Consider the following 19,266-nt stretch of genomic DNA (forward strand, 5'->3'; position numbering starts at 1 on the left):
AGCCCTCCCCCTCCCCCAACGAGGGACAGGGTTCCATGTCCCTGGGACGCCGGGCCAGCTCTGGGACAGCTGCGGGAAGTGATGGCTACTGACGGTGTGAAAGCATCTGGTGCTAACCCGCGCTGCCTGCACATCGCTGCTTCCTCTGGAAGGCTTCTATTTTATCAAAGTGTCGGTGGAACAGAAATAAGTATTTTGACATTTTAAAATACGGACAAAAACTTATTTGGTAACTCTCAGCTGATATAGACTAAAATGTGTCACCAGCGTAGTCTCTTTTGGGGATCATGTTTCTATTACCTCGTTGGAGGAGACTTGAAATCCACACACCGGCTCCTAACCTCCCCCCAAGCCCCCACCCCGACCCCCACCCTCTGGTCAGGGTCCATAGGGTGCACTGGTTGCTTGAACTTCTGCTCTGTAACTTGCTGTGTTCCCCAGGGTGACAGTGGAGGTCCTCTGGTCACTCTGAAGAGTAGCATCTGGTGGCTGATTGGGGACACGAGCTGGGGATCCGGATGTGCCCAGATTAACAGACCGGGAGTGTACGGGAATGTGACAGTATTCACAGACTGGATCTACCAAGAGATGAGGGTAACTCTCCCGTCCTCCTTCTGACTGAGTTCTTCAACTTGCGGCGTCAAAGCCCAGATATCTGCGGGGTGTGGTCCTGAGCTGACTGCTGACCCCCCCTCGGCGGGATGCAAACTCTGCCTCCCGTGGCCGTGGGTTTGCGTCAGCATCCTCTTCCCCGTCCCTCCAAGGCCCACCCATCACTGCTGACCAGCATCACTTGCCCGCTGCCCCGTGGTGCTTGGATGAAAAGATCTGGGGTCCAGGGCTAACTGTGTGGGCTTCCTTGTGCCCTGCTGACCACACTTAATTCTGGCTCAGCTGGCTCTGTTCACCCACCAAGACCTCATCGATGAGTGTGGGCTGAGAGCAGAGCGACGCAGGTCAGCCAGTTGAGTCGTGACGGTGCCCCCTCCTTTTCTGGGCCATTGAGTGTGCCCTGGGGCGGAGGAGCAGCCGTGCTTCTCTGGTCCAAGGAAAGCCTGGGACGATGGGAACGGTCCAAGGGTGCCCTGCGGCCCTGCCCTCCCGGACTCCCAACCTGACCGGTACTGCTTAGCAGAGCCCTTTCCTTGGGTGCTGCCCGGACCGTGGTGAGGACCAGCTCTCTGCCCCTCAGGGGCATCAGGGCTGGCAGCTTTCACAGATTTCTGCCCCTTCTGGGACTGGGCTCCTGATGAAAGACAAAGTTCTCTTCTGTCTTCTTTCAAGTCTGCAGAGGCACCCAGTCTGTAGAGGGAGGGTCAGAACCACAGGGCATCGCCCAACGAGGCTGGCCCGTGTCACCCCCAGATGGAACCACGGCAACTATTACCTTCAAGTGACCACAGGGGCAGGCCAGTCTGCACCTGGCCAAGGGCCGGGCACTGGAAATAGACGACCCCAGCTGCGCTGTGGGGGCCTGCATGGTGGAGGAAAGCCTGTGGGGTTGGGCGTGCCCGGGAGGGGAAGATGCTCCAGACACCTCGAGGGAGGCGAGATAGGCCAAGGGGTGGACTGTCTCTCCAGGACATGAGAGAGCAGACGGGCACAGTGTGATGAGCCAGTGGCCCAGCATGGCCGGAGCGTGGAGCGAAAGGACCGGGTGCAGGAGAGATGGTGGAGTAGAAAGCAAGGACCAATTAAACACAATGTGTTTCAGTGGCTAACACAAGCTTGATTTTCCCGCACAAAGCTGCGCTAAATGGCTGGATCCCACACGCCCCGTTCTCCCTGTTCTCTCTAGGCCTTCGCCCACGCTATTCTGTCGCCCTGAGCCCCTTCCCCTCCATTGTCAGCCCCACTCCAGGCCCTTCATGCCGTAGGAAAACACATTCCTCTGTCCTGCTGGGCTTGCTGATTTGGGTGTAAGGGCCTCATGCCAATCTAGGAGAGAAAAATAATTGTCTGCCTTTGTCTTGAGAAAATAATGTCATTTTTTTTTCCTTTTTGAACAGGCGAACAGCTAACCCGTGTGGCCTTTGTCCTCGACGCCATTCCACAAGAAAATGAAGGGGCTGGTTTTTAATTCCCTGTGCATAATGTATTTTTAGCAATGATTCAAAGATCCTCTCATTTTTATTAAATAATGAACTTCTCTGTCCTTGGCACTCTCCACAGTTCTGTGCAGGCCACAGGGGCTCCTCCCCGGGCCCACGCTCCCTGACCCCTTGTCCAGACGGAGTGATGGCCTGGCTGGTGTGGCCTCCAGGGCCGATGCTGAGCAGAGGGATGGAGTCTGCCCCAGGGGATCTTCCTTGTGAGCCCATTCCGGGGGCCACCTTTAGATGCTCATAGGGTGGTGACTTCTCGGCTGCTGGACGGCTTGAGATGGAATGGGAGAAGCCAGGTGGGACCTGCAGGGGTCCCCCGGCAGCCCCAGGGCCTGCCTCCCCTCCAGGGTTTTCACTGATCCCTTTTACTGCCTTCTTAGCAGCCCCGGATGGTGGCTGGAAATAAAGGGACCAGCCCTTTACGGGCCATGACTTGATAGTCAGTTGTCAGGACGTCTCAAACCTCCTTTTCTTCTTGCGGGGTGAGAGTGTCCATGGAGCCCTGGGAGCATGGGAGCCGCTGCAGACACGCTCACCCCTGCACACGGCCGGGACAGGTGGCCACTACGTGTTGAGGGGGCTCGCCCAGGGAGACCAACCTTAATCTCCACCCTCCTCCCTGTCCCTCTTCCTGCCTCCTTTGAGATTGCGCACACCCCTGTGGTCCTCCCAGGGGGCCACCTAGGTGGGGTCCATGCTGACCCTCTGGGGGCCTCTGAATCACTTGGGAATTGAGATCGCCTGGGGAAATCAGGGATGCGGGATTGACGACGCGTCATTTCCTGTAATGTTTCTACAAGTTACTACCTCAGTGCTCCTGGGATCTCGGCTGCGATGCCCAAGGCGTTCCTGCATTTGCCTCTTTGACACTCTTGCTGTCCTTGCCAAGTGTGAGCGGTGGCCGACTAGCGCTGCCTTTACAAAGTGACTGGCTCCTAAGTGAAGGTACTGTAATGGAGGTGCTGAAGAACAGCGCCTGTGCTTGCGACAGAGGAGAGAAGGCCTGTTTTGGACTCCCTGTGGCCCCTTCCAGCCCCTTAGGTTTCCCCGGGAGGGAAGGGCCGCGCTCAAACTGCCAAGAGTGAAGCGTAAATGCTTCTGCTGCATGATCTGCTTTCCCCGAGGGCCCCCTCCTCTCCAGCACACGGGTTTGCAAGAATGGAATGAATGATTCTCCTGCTGGGACCTCACCTTGAAATGGAAGGCGGTCCAGCCCCTTCATAGGATGCTCCCACTCCACCTGCCTCAGTGGCAGCGGTGTCCCCAGGGGCATTCCGTTCCGCATGGCACTGCCAGGTGGCTGCTCCCCAAGCCGGATTTTAAAAAGCATTATCACAGCGAGAATGTGTTCCTTCTTTCGTGCTTCTTTTTATTTATGTGACCACTGTTCGTCTTCTGTTTTGTATCTTTTATAAACTGTAAAATTCAATTGTGAAATATTGTACAAATAAATTATGCATTTTTTTTCCAAATATTTATTGAGCCTTTGGAGAGCTGCGTGGGGAGCAGAGCCAGTCTGCATTTCCTTGCAGGGTGGTGATGCTGGGCCAGCTGCCGTGGGGCTGAGGCGGGGCTAAGGGCGCTGGTCAGAGGCCGCAGGTGAGGCATGGGGGCTGGGAGGATGCCACCGTCTGGTCGGTCCCATCTGCTGCCACAGCCTCTCCTGTCAAAGATGACCTGTGGATGGCACCTGAATGGGCATCACCTGCGGCTTCTCCCGGATCCAGACCCTGTGACCCAACTCTCTTCCAGACCTCTCTGCCCAGTGACCTCAGATCCTGCCTGTGCAAAAATGAGTCCAGCATCTCGTCCCCTGAAGCCGTCTTCCTGGAGTCCGTGTGGCTCCTGGTGGCAGAGCATCTCCCTCAACTGGCATGTACCCCAGTGCCCTGCGGTTGTGACCGGCGGTGGGAGGAAAGATCGGGTGGGTTTTTTCCCCTGAGAACGGAAATCCATTCTCATTCTTTACACTCCCCCAATCCGAGAGGTTCTACGTACGTGTCAGGTGGCTGGAGAAGATGACTGTGGTTGTCTTCATTGTGTCAAGACATGTGAAAGTTATGGAAAAAGTTGAAATAAAAAAAAGTAAAGGAAGTACACATTTTTGTTAGACAATATCCATAAGTACAGTTGATTCATGTTATTTGTGGTAATTACGTTCTATAAAGTCGTGGACACTGAATAAATGAATAGTTAATCATTCCTGGGGACAAACAGGATCAGGTCCCCCTGAGCCCTGGTCTGTGTCAGCTGATTAATAGGTCACCTGGTTTTGGGTGCGTTTCGGTTTAAAGACACCTTAGGGATGTATATTCTAAGTATGTATGTATATTCTCTGTAAGGCACTTCCCAGCCTTCTTGTGCTTGGGACACTGGGCCGAACTTCCCCACTGTACTCGTGGCCATTTTAAACATGGGGATCACCAGCAAAAAGTACAAAAATACCGAAAACAGGGCACTAAATAGACCCTGAAAAGGACCCCCTGTTTGCAGCCTGCGAGATGAAACAGGCGGGCCGGGCGTCGCCTTGCTCCCCTCAGCTGGGAACGTTAAGTGTAGGGAGACACAAATCTTTTGCTGCTCTGTAGATATCCCCAGAAGTGTTGCTAGTATTGATTTGGGGGTTACAAATAAATTTTAGGGGGCGAATTCACAAATGAGGGATCCGCGAATAATGACGATTGACTGTCTGCCTAACACGTCCACGTGGGCAGGGTGGTTGACAATCTTTTCAGTCATATTTTTCATTTTGGAGTCACCTGGTGAATACTTTTACTTTTGGATGAGGTTGATTTCACTTAAAAGATGTAGCCAGAATGCGGAGACTAGGGAAATATTGCTATTTTTGTATTTAAACCTTTATAAAAGACTTCAGTGTGAATACGTATGTATAAACAAAACGGTAATTGCAGTAAAGCGAAAACACGAGCCTTACTAAAAGCTCGTCATCTGTGCTGATCCTTTCATTGCCTCTTGCAGCTGGGTCAGCGGGAGAGTTCCCGGCATTGACACGCGTGGCCACCTTGAAAGCCTCTTGCTGAGTGGTTAGCGGACAATCCTGCCTTCAACTCAGGTCCCGGGGGCTGTTCCTGCCTCTTTCTCTGTTCTGCTGTGGCTTTCCTCATCCTGCTCCCGTTTCAGAGCCTTTGTCCATTCCAACCAAGGCTTCACCCGGAACCTGACTTATAAAGAGCCCCCACACCCCTGGTTGGAATCGAATCGCCTGGCCACAGCCCTGTGCTGCTTTGGACACCAAGGGAGGGTGACATAGGGAGACGATATGGTGCACGCCAGAGCACATTCTCCCAGGGCACCCAATGTTTTAAGAAAAGTGCTGGAATTTATGTGACTTTTTTTTTTTTGGATATCAGTGTTCAGAAGGTGTTGGAAGAGTATGTGTGTGCACACGCACGCTTTTTTTTTTTTTTTGCTGAGGGAGATTGGCCCTGAGCTAACATCTGTTGTCAATCTTCCACTTTTTTTTTTTTAAAGATTGGCGCCTGAGCTGACAACTGTTGCCAATCTTCTTTTTTTTTTTTTTTTTCCTTTCTGCTTTTTCTCCCCAAATCCCCTCGGTACATAGTTGTGTGTTTTCAGTTGTGGGTCCTTCTAGTTGTGGCATGTGGGATGCCACCTCAGCATGGCCTGATGAGCGATGCCATATCCGCGCCCAGGATCTGAACGGGTGAAACCCAGGGGTGCCAAAGCAGAGCTCGCGAACTTAACCACTCAGCCATGGGGCCGGCCCCTAATCTTCCTTTTTTTTTTCTCCCCAAAGCCCCAGTGCATGTTAGTTGTAGGTCATTCTAGTTCTTCTATGTAGGGTGCCACCACAGCATGGCTTGATAAGTGGTGTGTAGGTCCACACCCAGGATCTGAACTGGAAAACCCTGGGCCGCCGAAGCAGAGCACACGAACTTAACCACTCGGCCACGGGGCTGGCAGCTGTGCCACCTCGAAAGTAACACTTAAAAAAATTCACTAATGTAATGGCTGCCTCATTTTAAATGAATTAGCCCCCAGAGCATCAGTGTTTGAGCCCTCCCTTTGCTGTGACTAATCTTATATCTGACTGAAAACCTACCCCACTACTTGAATCGCTCTTCCTTTGGAGGAAAATAAAAGAGGGACCTGAGAAATCGAACGCTTGTCTCTTTTGCTGCTTTTCGTGCCCCCTGGTGGAGGATCTGCATGGGATCCCTGCCTTCCCAAACAAAAGCTGGCGTTTGGGGCACTTTTCTGGCTGGCTGGTCTCACTAGTCTTTGCTTTTGTTTGAGAAGGACAGTAACAGGTGCAGGTGCTTCACGGGATCTTAGAGGATAGTCACACATCCAGAAAGTCATTCGAACAGGTGCCCGGTGTCTCCCACAGCATTTATTAAGCACCTGCTGCATGCCAGACTCTGTGTTCTAGAAAACCAAGTCTTTCTATTTTAATCAGTTCATTCTATGCGGCCCCTCTCCTCACTCTGTTCCAAACGGAGCCCCATCCCATGGGGTCAGCCGAGCCCCAGACTTGCCTGGAAGGAGAGTCCCTAAGTGGACATCATTGCTATTCTAGCTCGTTCTGCACAGATAGATGGACCTTCGAGCTGTGCTGTAGATCAGGCAGCAGAATCTATAGATGCAGGTTCTGATCCTGGTGCTGCCCCTCATGGGTGGGGAGCGGGGCTAAGGTGGTGGTGGGGAGACAGGGCAGGGGGGGTGGTCAACCTTTTGCCTGAGCCTGGCCACCCTCTGAGTGAAGGAATCACAAAAACTGGTCTCCAGGGCTGTCTTTCCTGGAGTCCTGGACACCTGGGACGAGGGAGAGCACACTTCTCCTGGACAGGCCTGGGATGTCCCTAGACACCTGCTCTTGCTGGCCAAAAGGTAAGTGATCGCACCTCGTAGGTCCCCAGCAGATTTACTCCCAGGGTAAATCGCCATTCCCGGGAGCACATCCTATCAGCTTTCTTCCTCCACCCTCTCTAGGAATCTCCAGGAAAACTGTGACAACAGCAAAGAACACTTGGCAACTCTGACACCTCTGACTGTCTCTGGTCCCTGCAGAATCTTCCGGTTCATGGCAGGGACGCTGGTACTGGAGAAGTTCCTCAGGCCAGCCACGAGAGGGCGCCGGCTCCGGGACGGGGGCCTGCCTCCGATGGCTCCCAGGCACAGAAGCAAGAGCTGGCTACAATTAAAGGGACGCATGCCTTGTGCTGGATTAGGGACGCGTGCACTGCTTGCTTGTACCAGCTCTTACAGACGCCCGTGCGTTTCCTGTAAGCATGGGCCAACTGGCTCCTGAGAGAGCGAGGCGACCGGCAGGTGTGCAGTTGGCACCTGGCAGAGGCCTCGAGGCGCTGCCCCACAGCTGGCGTTGATCGGAACTTGTTGAACGCCCATTGTTCCCCTGACACTCCCTCTTATGAATAAATTCTCATATTGGCCCAAAACACTGAGGATCAAAGAGTCCTGTGTGTCAGGAGGGATCTGGGGGGAGGGGCTTGATGGGAGGGGACCATGTGGCTAGTCCACCTCCGCCCTGATGAGCGGCTGTCCAGCTTGGCCCGAAGCCCCCTGCTTCCCGGGGGCGCACAGCTCTCGAGGCAGCCCCTCCACTTCTGGATATCTCTGTGGAAAGTGCTCCTGCGCCCATGTTGGCTGTGTAGAGTGTGTCTTGCTGGGGAATGTTCACTTACGGAGCCTCCCGTTTGGCGCGGCCAGCCACACGCCGCATCTCTCTTCTTGTCCCCTGGCCTCCTCTCCTCTGGGCTCGGGCATCGTGATGCTTCAACTCCCACTTTAAAGGACCTGGTGGCAGGTCCCTTCACACCCCGCCCGGCCACAGCCCGTGGTTCGGTTTCCTGCCCCTAAGCTGGCCGTGGAGGGGGTGTCTGAGAAGGTCCTCACCCCAAGGAGAACAGTCGGGACCCGGCCGTGCTGCTCTGGGGCGGTTCCTGGTTAATACGCCACCTTCTCTGCTTCTCAGACCCCCGCCCTCGCCAGAGCATCTCCTCAAAATCCCGCTGGGCGGCCTCTCTTGATTCGGACTTCTATCTTCTTCACTCCACGCCAGCCACCCAGCGACGTGACAAGTCAGACACTTGATCAGTGCGTGTTAGAGAGACGTCATGCCGTTCGCTTCCCATTCTGTTTCACTTTTGTAACTTTATTCCCCATTTCCCTACCCTTCCCTTGTAAATAACCAGACCATGTTCTTCGGCTCAGCTCATTTGTTCCTGCCCGTCCCAGCCACCGAGGGCAGCATCAGGGCCTGATCATCTGCTCCACCTGCTTCCTACGTGCTGTCATTTCCAGGCTTCTCCCCAAAGAAGAAGCGTCAGAGAAATGTCTAGTAGAAAAAAGTTTATTACAAATAGATGAAACATGGCATCTACAAGCATTCACACAAGCAGCACTCACACCCCTAAAGCACTGGGTATGCGAAAGGACAACACAAAAAACCCGAAAATAACCGTTCCATGATGCTGCATGCACATCGGTCTCTGATAAAGAGATGGAGAGAGTCTGGAGACGAGGACCAATCCTGGGGGTAGAAAACCATTTCTCCTAACCAGAAAATGGCACTGCTCATTCAGTCTAAAGCATATGCTACATGAAGGCGGGGCTCTAGTCTCAATGCTTGAAACCAAATCGCTCATCACAGCTTCTTAGCACATCCTTATCCACTAAAGGACAAGCACAGACAGTGACCACCAAGCCTGACCCCTAACCGCTCGGGTATCTGTGAATGGGTAACTAATGATGGTGTGGCTGTTGGGGAGAGAAGCTGGGCCTCCGCTCCGTGGAGATGTGCATGGAGACACGAGGCTGAGACAGAGAGCCCGATTTAACCCGGGAACTTGGCTAACCGGCGCCGAGCCTGGGCCAGCCGAGCAAGCCGCTCCTTCAGGAACTTCCTCTTGTCGCAGGTGTCGTTGCGCTCCTTCAGGAGCCAGTCGTAGGTGTCCTTGTCCTGCAGGAGCTGCAGCATCGACTTCTGCAGCTGCTGGCCGAATGTCTGGAGGACGAAGAACTGGATGATCAAGGGGATGTGGGTCGAGAGGCGGTTGCCGGCCTCCTGGAAGAAGGAACAGTGCACAGAGGGTTGAGCGGACATTGCAAAGAGACTCTGCCCTCACCATGTGAGCACCAGGAGGGACCTGGACCCGGGGAGAGCAAGGTCCCCGCCTGCGTCTCAAACCCATCAGCATCCTCTGTGCTAGAGGCAGCGAGGAACCATGCTGGGTGCAGAGAGCACCCCGGCTAGGAGTCAGGGCCAACCCCGACTCTGCCTTCCCACTAGCTTTCCCCAATGATGAAATGGTTACTTCTGACGGAAGAGGGTAAAATGTGCTCTAAACAGACAAATGGACAGACTGAATAAAAAAAACTACGTCTTCAAATTATTTACAACTCTGCTGAAGAGATTTTATGACTTTTTTTTTTTTATCAACAAGAAAATTATTTAGCAGAAAAGAGGCTAGGCTATCAAAAGCCAGAGAACGGAGCCCTCGGAGTTCTGTGCATGTGGACAGTTAGTTTCAACCCTTCCTTCTCCCTCCCCACTCCCATCGATTAGAGAAAAGTTTCTCGTTCCAAAGACAGGTTGATCTCGCAGGAAGCCGACACACACTGGGACCTTAGCAAGTTCCGAGACCCCTCTGTGCTTCAGTGTCTTTCTCTATAAAACATTAGCACCTGGCCTCATGTAATGGTTAAGAAGATTCAAAGAACTAAAAGATAAAAGTTTGGAAAGATGCCGGGCCTGGAGCAAGCACCCAGTGGATGTTAACTGAGAGCGTCTGTGAGATGGAGATGGCCCATATGCTATGTGTTCCAGGACGAGCATGAGTAAGGGACACGGTCTGTCACCAAACGCAAATGGAGGAAAGGAGAGAAGGAGCAAGCAGATGGAAAGCATTCAAGAGGGATGTCGGGGGCCACAGGCATTGAGGTTCGATGCTGGAGAACGGACACAAGCTGAAAGGAATGGCTAAGATCTAGAGGGACGCCAGGTACCCAAAATATCTCTTGAGACTTCCGGTATGAACATGGCGGCAAGTCATTTTCTCATTCTCCTGGAGATCATCCAAAACTTCGAGGGTTTTGGCGGAAGTGGGAGACAGGTAATGCACAGCCTCTGACCCACGTGTAACAAAAGCAGTGGTGGTCAGGCCAAGCCACGTGGAGGAGGGGGCAGAGGAAACGTGGGGAGGAGCAGCGAGTGTCAGATGCAGAGGGAAATCCTTTCCTGAGGGGGATCCTCATGGTAAGCAAGTGTTGGGTTTGGGGAGATGAGGAGGTGGGTCCCAAAAGGACTCACACAGATGAGCCAAGTTTGCAGGAAATCATCTCTTTGGTCACTGAGAAGAAATTTCTGAGTGGTGAAAATCAGCTCCTCTGGGCCCTTTCCCCAGTGCCCATGGGGACATTGTGCAAATCACTGACGCTGGGAAATGCATCTCATCTAATGATGAGGGTGCTCGGGAGAGCAATAGCTCCAAAGATGTGCACATCCTCCTCAGGGAATCTGCAAATGTGTCGCCTTACACGGCAAAGGGGAACTGAGGCTGCAGGTGGAATTCAGCGTGCTAACCAGCTGACGTTAAGATAGGGAGATTATCCTGGGTTATGGGTGGGCCCGATGCAAAGGAGGGAGGCAGAGGAAGATAGATTGTGCAAGAAGGTGGGAGAGAGGGAACATGTGAAGACAGAGGGAGGGGCCCCGAGCCAGTGAATGTGGGAGGCTTCTAGAAGCTGCATGAGGCAGAGAGACGGATTCACCCTAGAGCCTGGAGGAGGAGCTCAGTCCTGCTGACACCCTGATGTTAGCCAACGAGGATCAGGCTTAATGGGGACCAGCGGCATTCTCACTGGAGTCAAGGACAAGACCAGGCTGCCTATTAGGGCCACTACTGCTTCTAGGTGCACTAAACAGACCAGACGAGGCAAGAAAAGGAAGTTTGAGGCCTAAAATTGGAGAGAGAAGGGGAGCGTAGAGCAATCGCTATTTGCAAAGGGATGATGTTCATTGGGAGAACACACGAGACTCAGCTGTAAAACCACTACAAACAATAAGAGAATCCGCATGGGGAAGGGGTATAGCATAATACACAGAAATCATATCTACTAACAACAGACAGAAGATATAATGGAAGAAAAGACTCATCTATCATAGGGACAAAAATGAGAAAATACACGGGAATAAACTCCAGAAATATGCACCATCTACCTAAAGAGAACTTTAAAATGCTTCTGAGACTCCCCCAAAAGGGGATCCTAAAAATGGAAAGACCCATGATGCTCTGGGACAGGAAGACTCGACGTGATAAAGATGGCAACTCTCCCTATGAGGACCTATTAACTGAACATGATCCCAATAAGGAGACCGACAGTTCTCTTTTTTCATAAGGAACTGGATAAGCTAATTCTAAAATTCATACTGAAACTGGAACAAATGAGGAGAGGCAGAAAATTTCTGCATAAACAGAAGTGGGAGCGTAGAGTTGCTCGGCCATGCTCACAGCAGTATTCTTCAGATGAATGGGTGGATGGAGAAATAGAGACACAAAACGTGGTTCTGGGAGGTCTGCGTGCATGGCTGAGTTTGAGAAGCACTGCCTTAAGCATCCAAATAGTGAAGTGATGGAGGTTTCTGCTAAACCAAGAGACTACCATTTGCTCTCACTGTCTAGACGCTTACACATCCCAAAGTCCTGACTGAGCTGTGCATCCTTCCCCAGGATAAATTAGATCGCCCTTCACATTATTTGAAATGTACTGTACAATCAAAGCATGCGTCTTTATGAGTAGCTTCTAAGTGGCAAGCTGCCACTGCATTCCAATGCAAGGGACTCACCCACTCTCGTCTCACTGAAAATTCACACGAACCCTATGAGGAGATGCCATTTTATAGAGAAGACAACTGAGGCTAAGAGGTTAAGTAACTTGTCTAGAGCAATAGAGCCAGTGAAAACCAGAGGTAAGTGGCTCCAAGCCACAACATCTTCTCATCTATCTGAGGTCAAGTTGCTTCTACAGAGGCTCACACAAGGTGGAACGATGGAGCTGGCTGACGGTCACTTACAGAGACAATAAGACTACAGAGGGAGGCATGTGGAAGAAAAGGAAGAGAAAGGAAAGCCGCCTTTCTGAGACACTGGTGGACTCACGTGCTGGTAGGCGTTGAGATGCTCCAAGATTTCTGCCATTGAGGACTCTGTGGAAGTGTTTTGACCGCAGACGTTGATTGTTTTTTTCTTCTTCTCCTCCTCCATTTCATTCTCTCTGACCTTCTGTAACGTGCCCCGGTAAACGTGGTCTTGGCAGTAGACGATCTTCTCCATTTGGAAGTGGAGTCGGATCGACTTCTCAGCTTCATTTTCTTGTTCTAATTTAATGTCTTCAAGTTTGGACTAGAGCAGAAGAGAAATGCCACAAAATTTCCCTCAAGCAATGAATCACTGGGTCGGAGGAAAACAGGTCTTCTGCAAAGTCCGCAAAGAGCAAGGCGGCAGAGGGGCAGAAGCTCCCGGGGGGACCTGAGCCACACAGGTGAGCAGACCCCTCAACCCCAGAGCCCAGGGACCTGGCGGGCTCTGTTCTCAGGCCCGAGGCTCAGCTGCTGTCTTTCCTCTTATGGGCTTTTCCCTCTGACGAGGAGGAGTAAATTCCCCATCGGAGCTCACAGGGGTAAGACGAGGGCCAAACTGAAATCAATCAAATTCTCAGTGTTTCATGTTCCTGGGGTTTAGAGAAACCGGCTGCCAGAAAACCAGGGAGGAGATCTCTCATGCAGAAAACAACTGGACCCCCAAGACCTCATCGAATGCAATGCACAGTGCTAGGGACATCCTAAGCATTTGCTTCCCTGTTCGTTACAAACTTGCGAGGAAGGTTCTCTTAGTCGCCTTTTGTGGGTGAGTTGGTAGAGGCCCAGGCGGGTTAAGGAGCATACCCCCAGACCCCCGGCCAGTGAATGGCAGAGCCGGTCTTCCCGTCTAGGCTGGGGGCTAGGGACTGAGGGTTTGTGTGCCCCCCCCAAATTCACAGGTTGAAAAGTGAATTCCCAATGTGATGGCATCTGGGGGGGGGGGGGCGCCTTTGGGAGGTGAGTAGGTCATTAGGGTGGAGCCCTCATGAATGGGATTAGTGCCTTATAAAAGAGACTCCGGAGAACTCTCTCTCCAGCCACCCCTCTCTCTGCCACGTGAGGATACGATGAGAAGGCAGCCACCCACAAGCCAGGTGGTGGGCTCTCATCAGACACCACATCTGCCAGCACCTTCATCAGGGGCTTCCCAGCCCCCAGAACTGGGAGACATAAACACCTGCTGTGTGAGCGCCCCAGCCGTGGCACCTGCTGCAGCAGCCTGGGCTGACAAAGGCCCCTGTTTCTGAGTGGGCTGAGTCTGGTCTCTGGGCTACTGGAGGTGGGGGCATCTCCTGTCCTCTTTGCTCTCTCTCTCCACTCTTGAAAGATACTATTTTTGTATTTGGCTTCCTGAATGAGTTTCTGGATTTAGGGCCATTTTCTCCACATGGGACAACGTGCTACCCTAACCATGGCTCTCGTTTGTTCCTGTGACTTTAAATATTTTATTTCTGACTTCTCTCACTCTGCTCTCCCTCTTTTAGTCTTTTAACTAGACATCACTGGTAATATCATTAGAAAGATTCACCAATGAGCCTGATTATTAGCTTCTCCAAATATACAATAAAGTCGCAATGGTCTTAATTCAAGAAATCTATTGGCCAGTGTCAGGCTTACATTTTTTTTTTTTTTTTAAATAACATATGGTTGGTTTTACCTTGGTGGTTCTGTGGAGGTTGAAAAATTCACTGAAATTTTTTTCTGAAACTTTTGTGAAGGTATCCCGGACCAGATCTGGTGAAAGAAAAAAAAAATGGTCCAGTATTGGTAGAATCATTCATAATCTTTATAGACCACAAAAAATAAGAGGATAAAATGGCAAGAAACAAATTCTCTCTCTCCTTCTCTGCCTTCATTCTTCTCCTCTTTTCACTAAAGGAGGAAGGTGTGATTTTTTGCTCCAGAACTCTCCGGAAGAATTTTAAAACCTAAATGTCCCCTGACATATTTATGTGACATCTAAAATTTTCATCCTAAGTATAAATAGTTGCAGAGAATGTAATTTCTGCTAAGTTATCAAGGTATCACTATTTTACAGGCAAACACTCATTGTTAAATATACCAACGGAGTCTAAATGTCCACATCATCCATTTGAAAAGAAATACATGGACAAGCTCCTATTTAAATAAAAAAATTTACAGTATTTCTTTTTAATTTTGAAAGCTATTTCATTTATTTTTGAAATCCATTTGACTTCCTCACAGAATTTTATCCTAATATGACATACTGTATCTTTATGCTTGAAAATCTTTTATTTGCTCCATATCCTATCTTTCTGAAACAGAAGTCAGTATACATAGTTTGGTTTTTAAATTTTTTCTATACATCTCTAAGTACTACAGATTTTCTTCAGGACAGAATTAAGAGTGCACAATTGATCAACACAACACAATTACAGAGTTTGGTATATAATTAAGCCTATTGGTATATATTACATATACAGATAATATAATATAATATAATATAATATAAATATATATATATAAGCTTATATATACATATATAAGCCCATTTGGTATATTTTAAGCCTAAAGGTAAATTTTACTAGAAACACATCTCTTAATGAGCTGTTATGACACTGTCCCCTCACCTCTACTAGGCTCATGGGTCCGTGAATGATTATTACATGTTGCTAACACGAGACACTTGAAGCCTGATGAGAATGGTGTGAGCCAAGGAGCAGATGAAGAGACGAGATTCAACAGCATCTTGGAGACCAAGGAGCAGAACACTTCAGGGAGAAGGGAGTGGTTCCAGCCTACAAAATGCTGCATTTCTCCTCGACGGGCTGCTGATAGCATTTCCTATCCACACAGTCATTCCAGCAGCCCAGAGTCACACAACACTCGAGAGCGCCCGAGACACTCCCACGGCACACAGTTATCCAGTCGTTCACCTCACTCCTCAGAGATTGCAAATCAACAGAGGATTCTGAGACTGGGAAGGAGTCCCAGCAGTGGGGCAGAGTGGAGGTGTGGTACAACAAGAAATACATCCTTGGCCTGCGTCCCCGGTTCCTGACACGGGGCTCCTGAATCCCTCAGAATGTCTGGGGGATGGGCGCGTCTCCTGTTCTAACGAGCTAACTCTTGGTGGCCCTAGACAGCTTCAGAATGGGGGCCAGTCGCCAGGAAGACCAAGCCATGATGAGAAGCCCGAGCTCTCAGCACCACCTTCCCCGCCTCCCCGAGGTCTGGTGGTGGGGGGAGGGGAAAGGGACTGGAGATTCGGTTCCTAAGTGATCAGGCCTACGTGATAATTGATTACACCTCCATAAAAACCCCTGAACGACAGGGTTTGGAGAACTTCCAGGTTGGTGAACACATCCACGTGCCAAGAGGGTGGTGCCCCCAAATGCACAGGGACAGCAGCTCCTGCCCTTGGGACCTCCTGCCCGCGGACCTTGCCCCGTGTGTCTCTTTCATTTGCTTCCTTTGTATTATCCTTTATAATAAAGTGGTGAAGGTAAGTACAGTGTGTTTCTGAGTTCCATGTGCTGTTTTAGCAACTTATTGAACCCGAGGGGGGAATTGTGGGAACTCTGATGTACGGCTGGTCGGTCAGAAGTACAGGGGACATGAACCCGTGACCGCCATCTGAAGTGGGGGCAGTCTCGTGGGACGGAGCCCTTAAGCTGTGGGGTCTGTGCTCGCTCGGGGCAGTTAGTGTCTGAACTGGACTGAACTGTTGAACACCCACCACCAGACCTCGGGGAGGCGTCTGGAGAATCAGGGAATTGGCTGGGTCGTTGGTGATGGAAAACACCCCTGGAGGAGAGCTCTGAAGTCTGGCTCTGGCTTCAGTTCAACATCTTCCCTGCCCTAGAAACAAAATGCTTAAAAGCAAACCCAAGAACTCACCACTTATCCTGTGCAGCATATCAATGGCTGGCTCTTCCAGCAACTGGATTTGCTGTTTGATGATCGTCTCAAATGTCCTGTAATTCACAAATCCTGGTAGCTCTCTGCCACGATACTGATTTTCAAATGTCCGGATCTGTCTACGGATAGCTTCGCCACCTACGGTAGGAAAGAAGGACTCTGAATTATTTTATAAAAATAACCTTTGGGGCCGGCCCAGTGGCCTAGTAGTTAAGTTTGGTGAACTCCGATTCTGGGTTCAGATCCTGGGCATGGACCTACACCACTCATCAGCCATTCTGTGGCGGCATTGCACATACAAAATAGAGGAAGACTGGCCACAGATGTTAGCTCAGGGCTAATCTTCCTCAAGCAAAAAAAAAAAAAAAAAAGGAGGATTGGCAACAACATATTAGTTCAGGGACGAATCTTCCTCAGCAAAAAAAAATAATAATAATAACCTTGCAAGTTTTTCCAAACACAATACCATTCTGGATTTTCTGAAAGTACAGAGTGGCAAGCAAATTGAAAACCATTCAGGGATTGCAACAAAGAAACAGATCTCAAGATAATTTTCCTTAGTCATCTCAAGACGGCAAGCAACAAACCACGGTGTGATGCCAGAAAGCAGTGGACGCAGCAACTCAGAGTAAGAGGTGTTCTTGAAAAGGTACTTGAGCATGAGATTATGTAAATCAAATTTGATTTTTACCAAAAAAATTGCATCATAGGATATCATGACCTGCAGGCCCTTTAAAAACTAGACATGACCAGGGACACATCGAGAATCAGCTAACATCACATATCCACGTGCTGTCACATGAGTAGAAAGTATTTCTAAATCAAAGGGGATGATGGAGTAGCTGGGCACACAGATCTTATTAGTGTGACATGCAACACTGTTTACCCCACTTTCTTTTTTCTTTTTACTTTTGGAATTCTTTTTACTCTTAACAAACTAGACTATGGAGAAACACCGCCATTGGGGGTGGAAACTCAGAAGGCCTCTGGTTCTTCTTTTTTGAAAAAACAACCAGGCGTGGTAGTCTGGTCAGGGGATATTTTCTCATAGGAATTTTTAAAATTAAGATATAATTCACATACAATAAAATTAACCTTATGAAAGTCTACAATTCAGCTATTTTTAGTATATTCACAAAGATGTGCAACCCTCACTTCTATCTTATCCTCAAACATTTCCATCACCCCAAGGAACCGCATGGCCATCAGCCATCACCCCCCATTTCCCTCTCTCTCCAGCCCCTGGAAACCACTAATCTACTCTCTAGTTGAATGGACTTGCCTCTTCTGGACACTTCGCATGAGTGGAATCAGACAACATGTGGCCTTTGGTGTCTGTTTCTTCCACTGGGCATAATGTCTTCAAGGTTCCTCCATGTTGTCGCATGTATCAGTCCTTCACGCCTTTCCATGGCTGAATAATATCCCATTGCCTGGTGTTACAGGCTGAACTGTGTCTCCTCAAAATTCCTATGCTGCAATCCTAGCCCCCAACGCCTCAGAACGGGACTGCTTGGAGAAAGGGCCTTTAGAGAGGTGAGTGAGTTGAAATGAGGGTGGGTCCTGCTCCAATCTGACCGTGTCCTTATGAGAAGAGGCGACTAGGTCACAGACACGCCCCGAGGGACAGCCATCTGAGGACACAGGGAGAAGACAGCTGTCTACAAGCCAAGGAGAGAGGCTCGGGAGGAACCAACCCTGCTGACACCTTGATGTTGGACTTCCAGCCTCCAGAATTGTAAGAAAATAAATCTCTCTTGTTTAATAAGACAGTAGGTGACGCTTTCTGGCAGCCCTAACAAACTAATACCCATGGATACACTGCATTTTGTTTATCCGTTCATCAGTGGATGCAGCTTCAAGTTATTTCCACTTTTTGGCTATTATGAACAATGCTGCTAAGAACACTCACATACAAGTTTCTACATGAATGTTTGCTTCCATTCACTCGGGTATACACCTACGAATGGAAATGCTGGGTCATAGGGTAACTGTATGTTTAGGTTTCTCAGGAACTGCCAGAATGTTCCCAAAGCAGCTACGCCATGTTACATCCTGTCCGGCAGGATATGGGGCTCTGACGTCTCCATACTCTTATCAATATTCCTTATTATCTGTCTTTTTGATGACAGCCATCTTAGTCAGTGTGAGATGCGATCTCATTGTGGATTTTGTTTGCATTTCTCTGATGGCTAACCATGCTGGGCTTCTTTTCATGCGCTTATAGGCCATTTGTATATCTTCTTTTTGGAGAAATGTCTCTTCCAATTCCTTCTCCATGTTTGAATTATTTGTCTTTTTGTTGTTGAGTTGTAAGAGCTCTTTATATATTCTGGATACTAGATCCTTTCAGACATGTAATTTGCAAATATTTTCTCCCATTCTGTGGGGTGTCTTTTCACTCTCTTGATAGTGCCCTTTGACACACAAACGTTTTTGATTTTGATGAAGTCCAATTTGTCTATTTCTTTCTTTGTTGCTTGTGCTTTAGGTGTCCTACCCGAAAAACCATGGCCTAATCCAAGGTCACGAAGATTTGAACTTGTGTTTTCTTCTAAGAGTTTCATAGTTTAGTTCTTACATTTTGGTTTTTGATCAATTTTGAGTTAATTTTTGTATAGGGGGTGTATAGAATTTTGCATAGACTTAGGGGTCCAGATCCATTCTTTTGCATCTGGGTATCCAGTGATTTGCAACTGACAATTTGTTGGGAGGAATTTAGCATTTAAAAAAAATGAGTTATTTTCTCACGGGCTGCGTGCCATAAAATGCAGCCTGAGCAACACATAGGAACTGCTGGAAGTTGAGGGCTGCTGCCTCCCTGGGAAGGGGGAGAGCAGCCCTTTCCGATGCGAGAACACACCACACCGCCGGCCTTCACCCAGCTCTGCTCTGGAATGTAGCAGTGGTAAGCAGCAATGGGCACTGCGGAGACGTGGCAAGTTACTGCCCCAGCATGAGCTTCAAGAATATTTTTCCCTCCAGGAGAGCTGTTCTTTACCCAATCCTGCCCTACACGCTCTCTGCTGAGGAACGAGCACACTCAAAGTTGTGGCCTTTGAATTATGTAAAAAGTTGTAAGATTTATTTTCCCGCATTCATACTCAAAGCCAAGGAGAAGTGCCCACCTGAAGC

The 19,266-nt window shown here is 49.6% G+C and overlaps 2 protein-coding genes across 7 annotated transcripts in view; one reads left to right on the forward strand and one right to left on the reverse strand.

The window, feature by feature from the left end:
* The window catches only part of LOC124234348 (transmembrane protease serine 2-like), a 32,457-nt gene extending 29,709 nt beyond the window's left edge, over positions 1 to 2,748 (forward strand). For 4 of the 5 annotated variants that reach the window (XM_046651681.1, XM_046651683.1, XM_046651684.1 and 1 more), the window contains one exon: positions 442 to 2,003. In XM_046651681.1, coding sequence (XP_046507637.1) covers positions 442 to 618 — 177 coding nt within the window. In that variant the 3' untranslated portion in view covers positions 619 to 2,003. The other variant, XM_046651682.1, reaches the window with a different exon arrangement.
* Positions 2,749 to 8,444: 5,696 nt separating this feature from the next.
* Positions 8,445 to 19,266, reverse strand: part of LOC124234373 (interferon-induced GTP-binding protein Mx1) — a 34,786-nt gene continuing 23,964 nt past the window's right edge. For both annotated transcript variants that reach the window (XM_046651735.1, XM_046651734.1), the window contains exons 12-15: positions 16,111 to 16,269; positions 13,907 to 13,983; positions 12,269 to 12,511; positions 8,445 to 9,174 (exon numbers count right to left, since the gene is read on the reverse strand). In XM_046651735.1, coding sequence (XP_046507691.1) covers positions 8,944 to 9,174; positions 12,269 to 12,511; positions 13,907 to 13,983; positions 16,111 to 16,269 — 710 coding nt within the window. In that variant the 3' untranslated portion in view covers positions 8,445 to 8,943. The remainder of the gene's footprint in view (positions 9,175 to 12,268; positions 12,512 to 13,906; positions 13,984 to 16,110; positions 16,270 to 19,266) is intronic.

This window comes from Equus quagga, unplaced genomic scaffold (genome assembly GCF_021613505.1).
Source record: "Equus quagga isolate Etosha38 unplaced genomic scaffold, UCLA_HA_Equagga_1.0 73442_RagTag, whole genome shotgun sequence".
In the NCBI taxonomy this organism is placed as follows: Eukaryota; Metazoa; Chordata; class Mammalia; order Perissodactyla; family Equidae; genus Equus; species Equus quagga.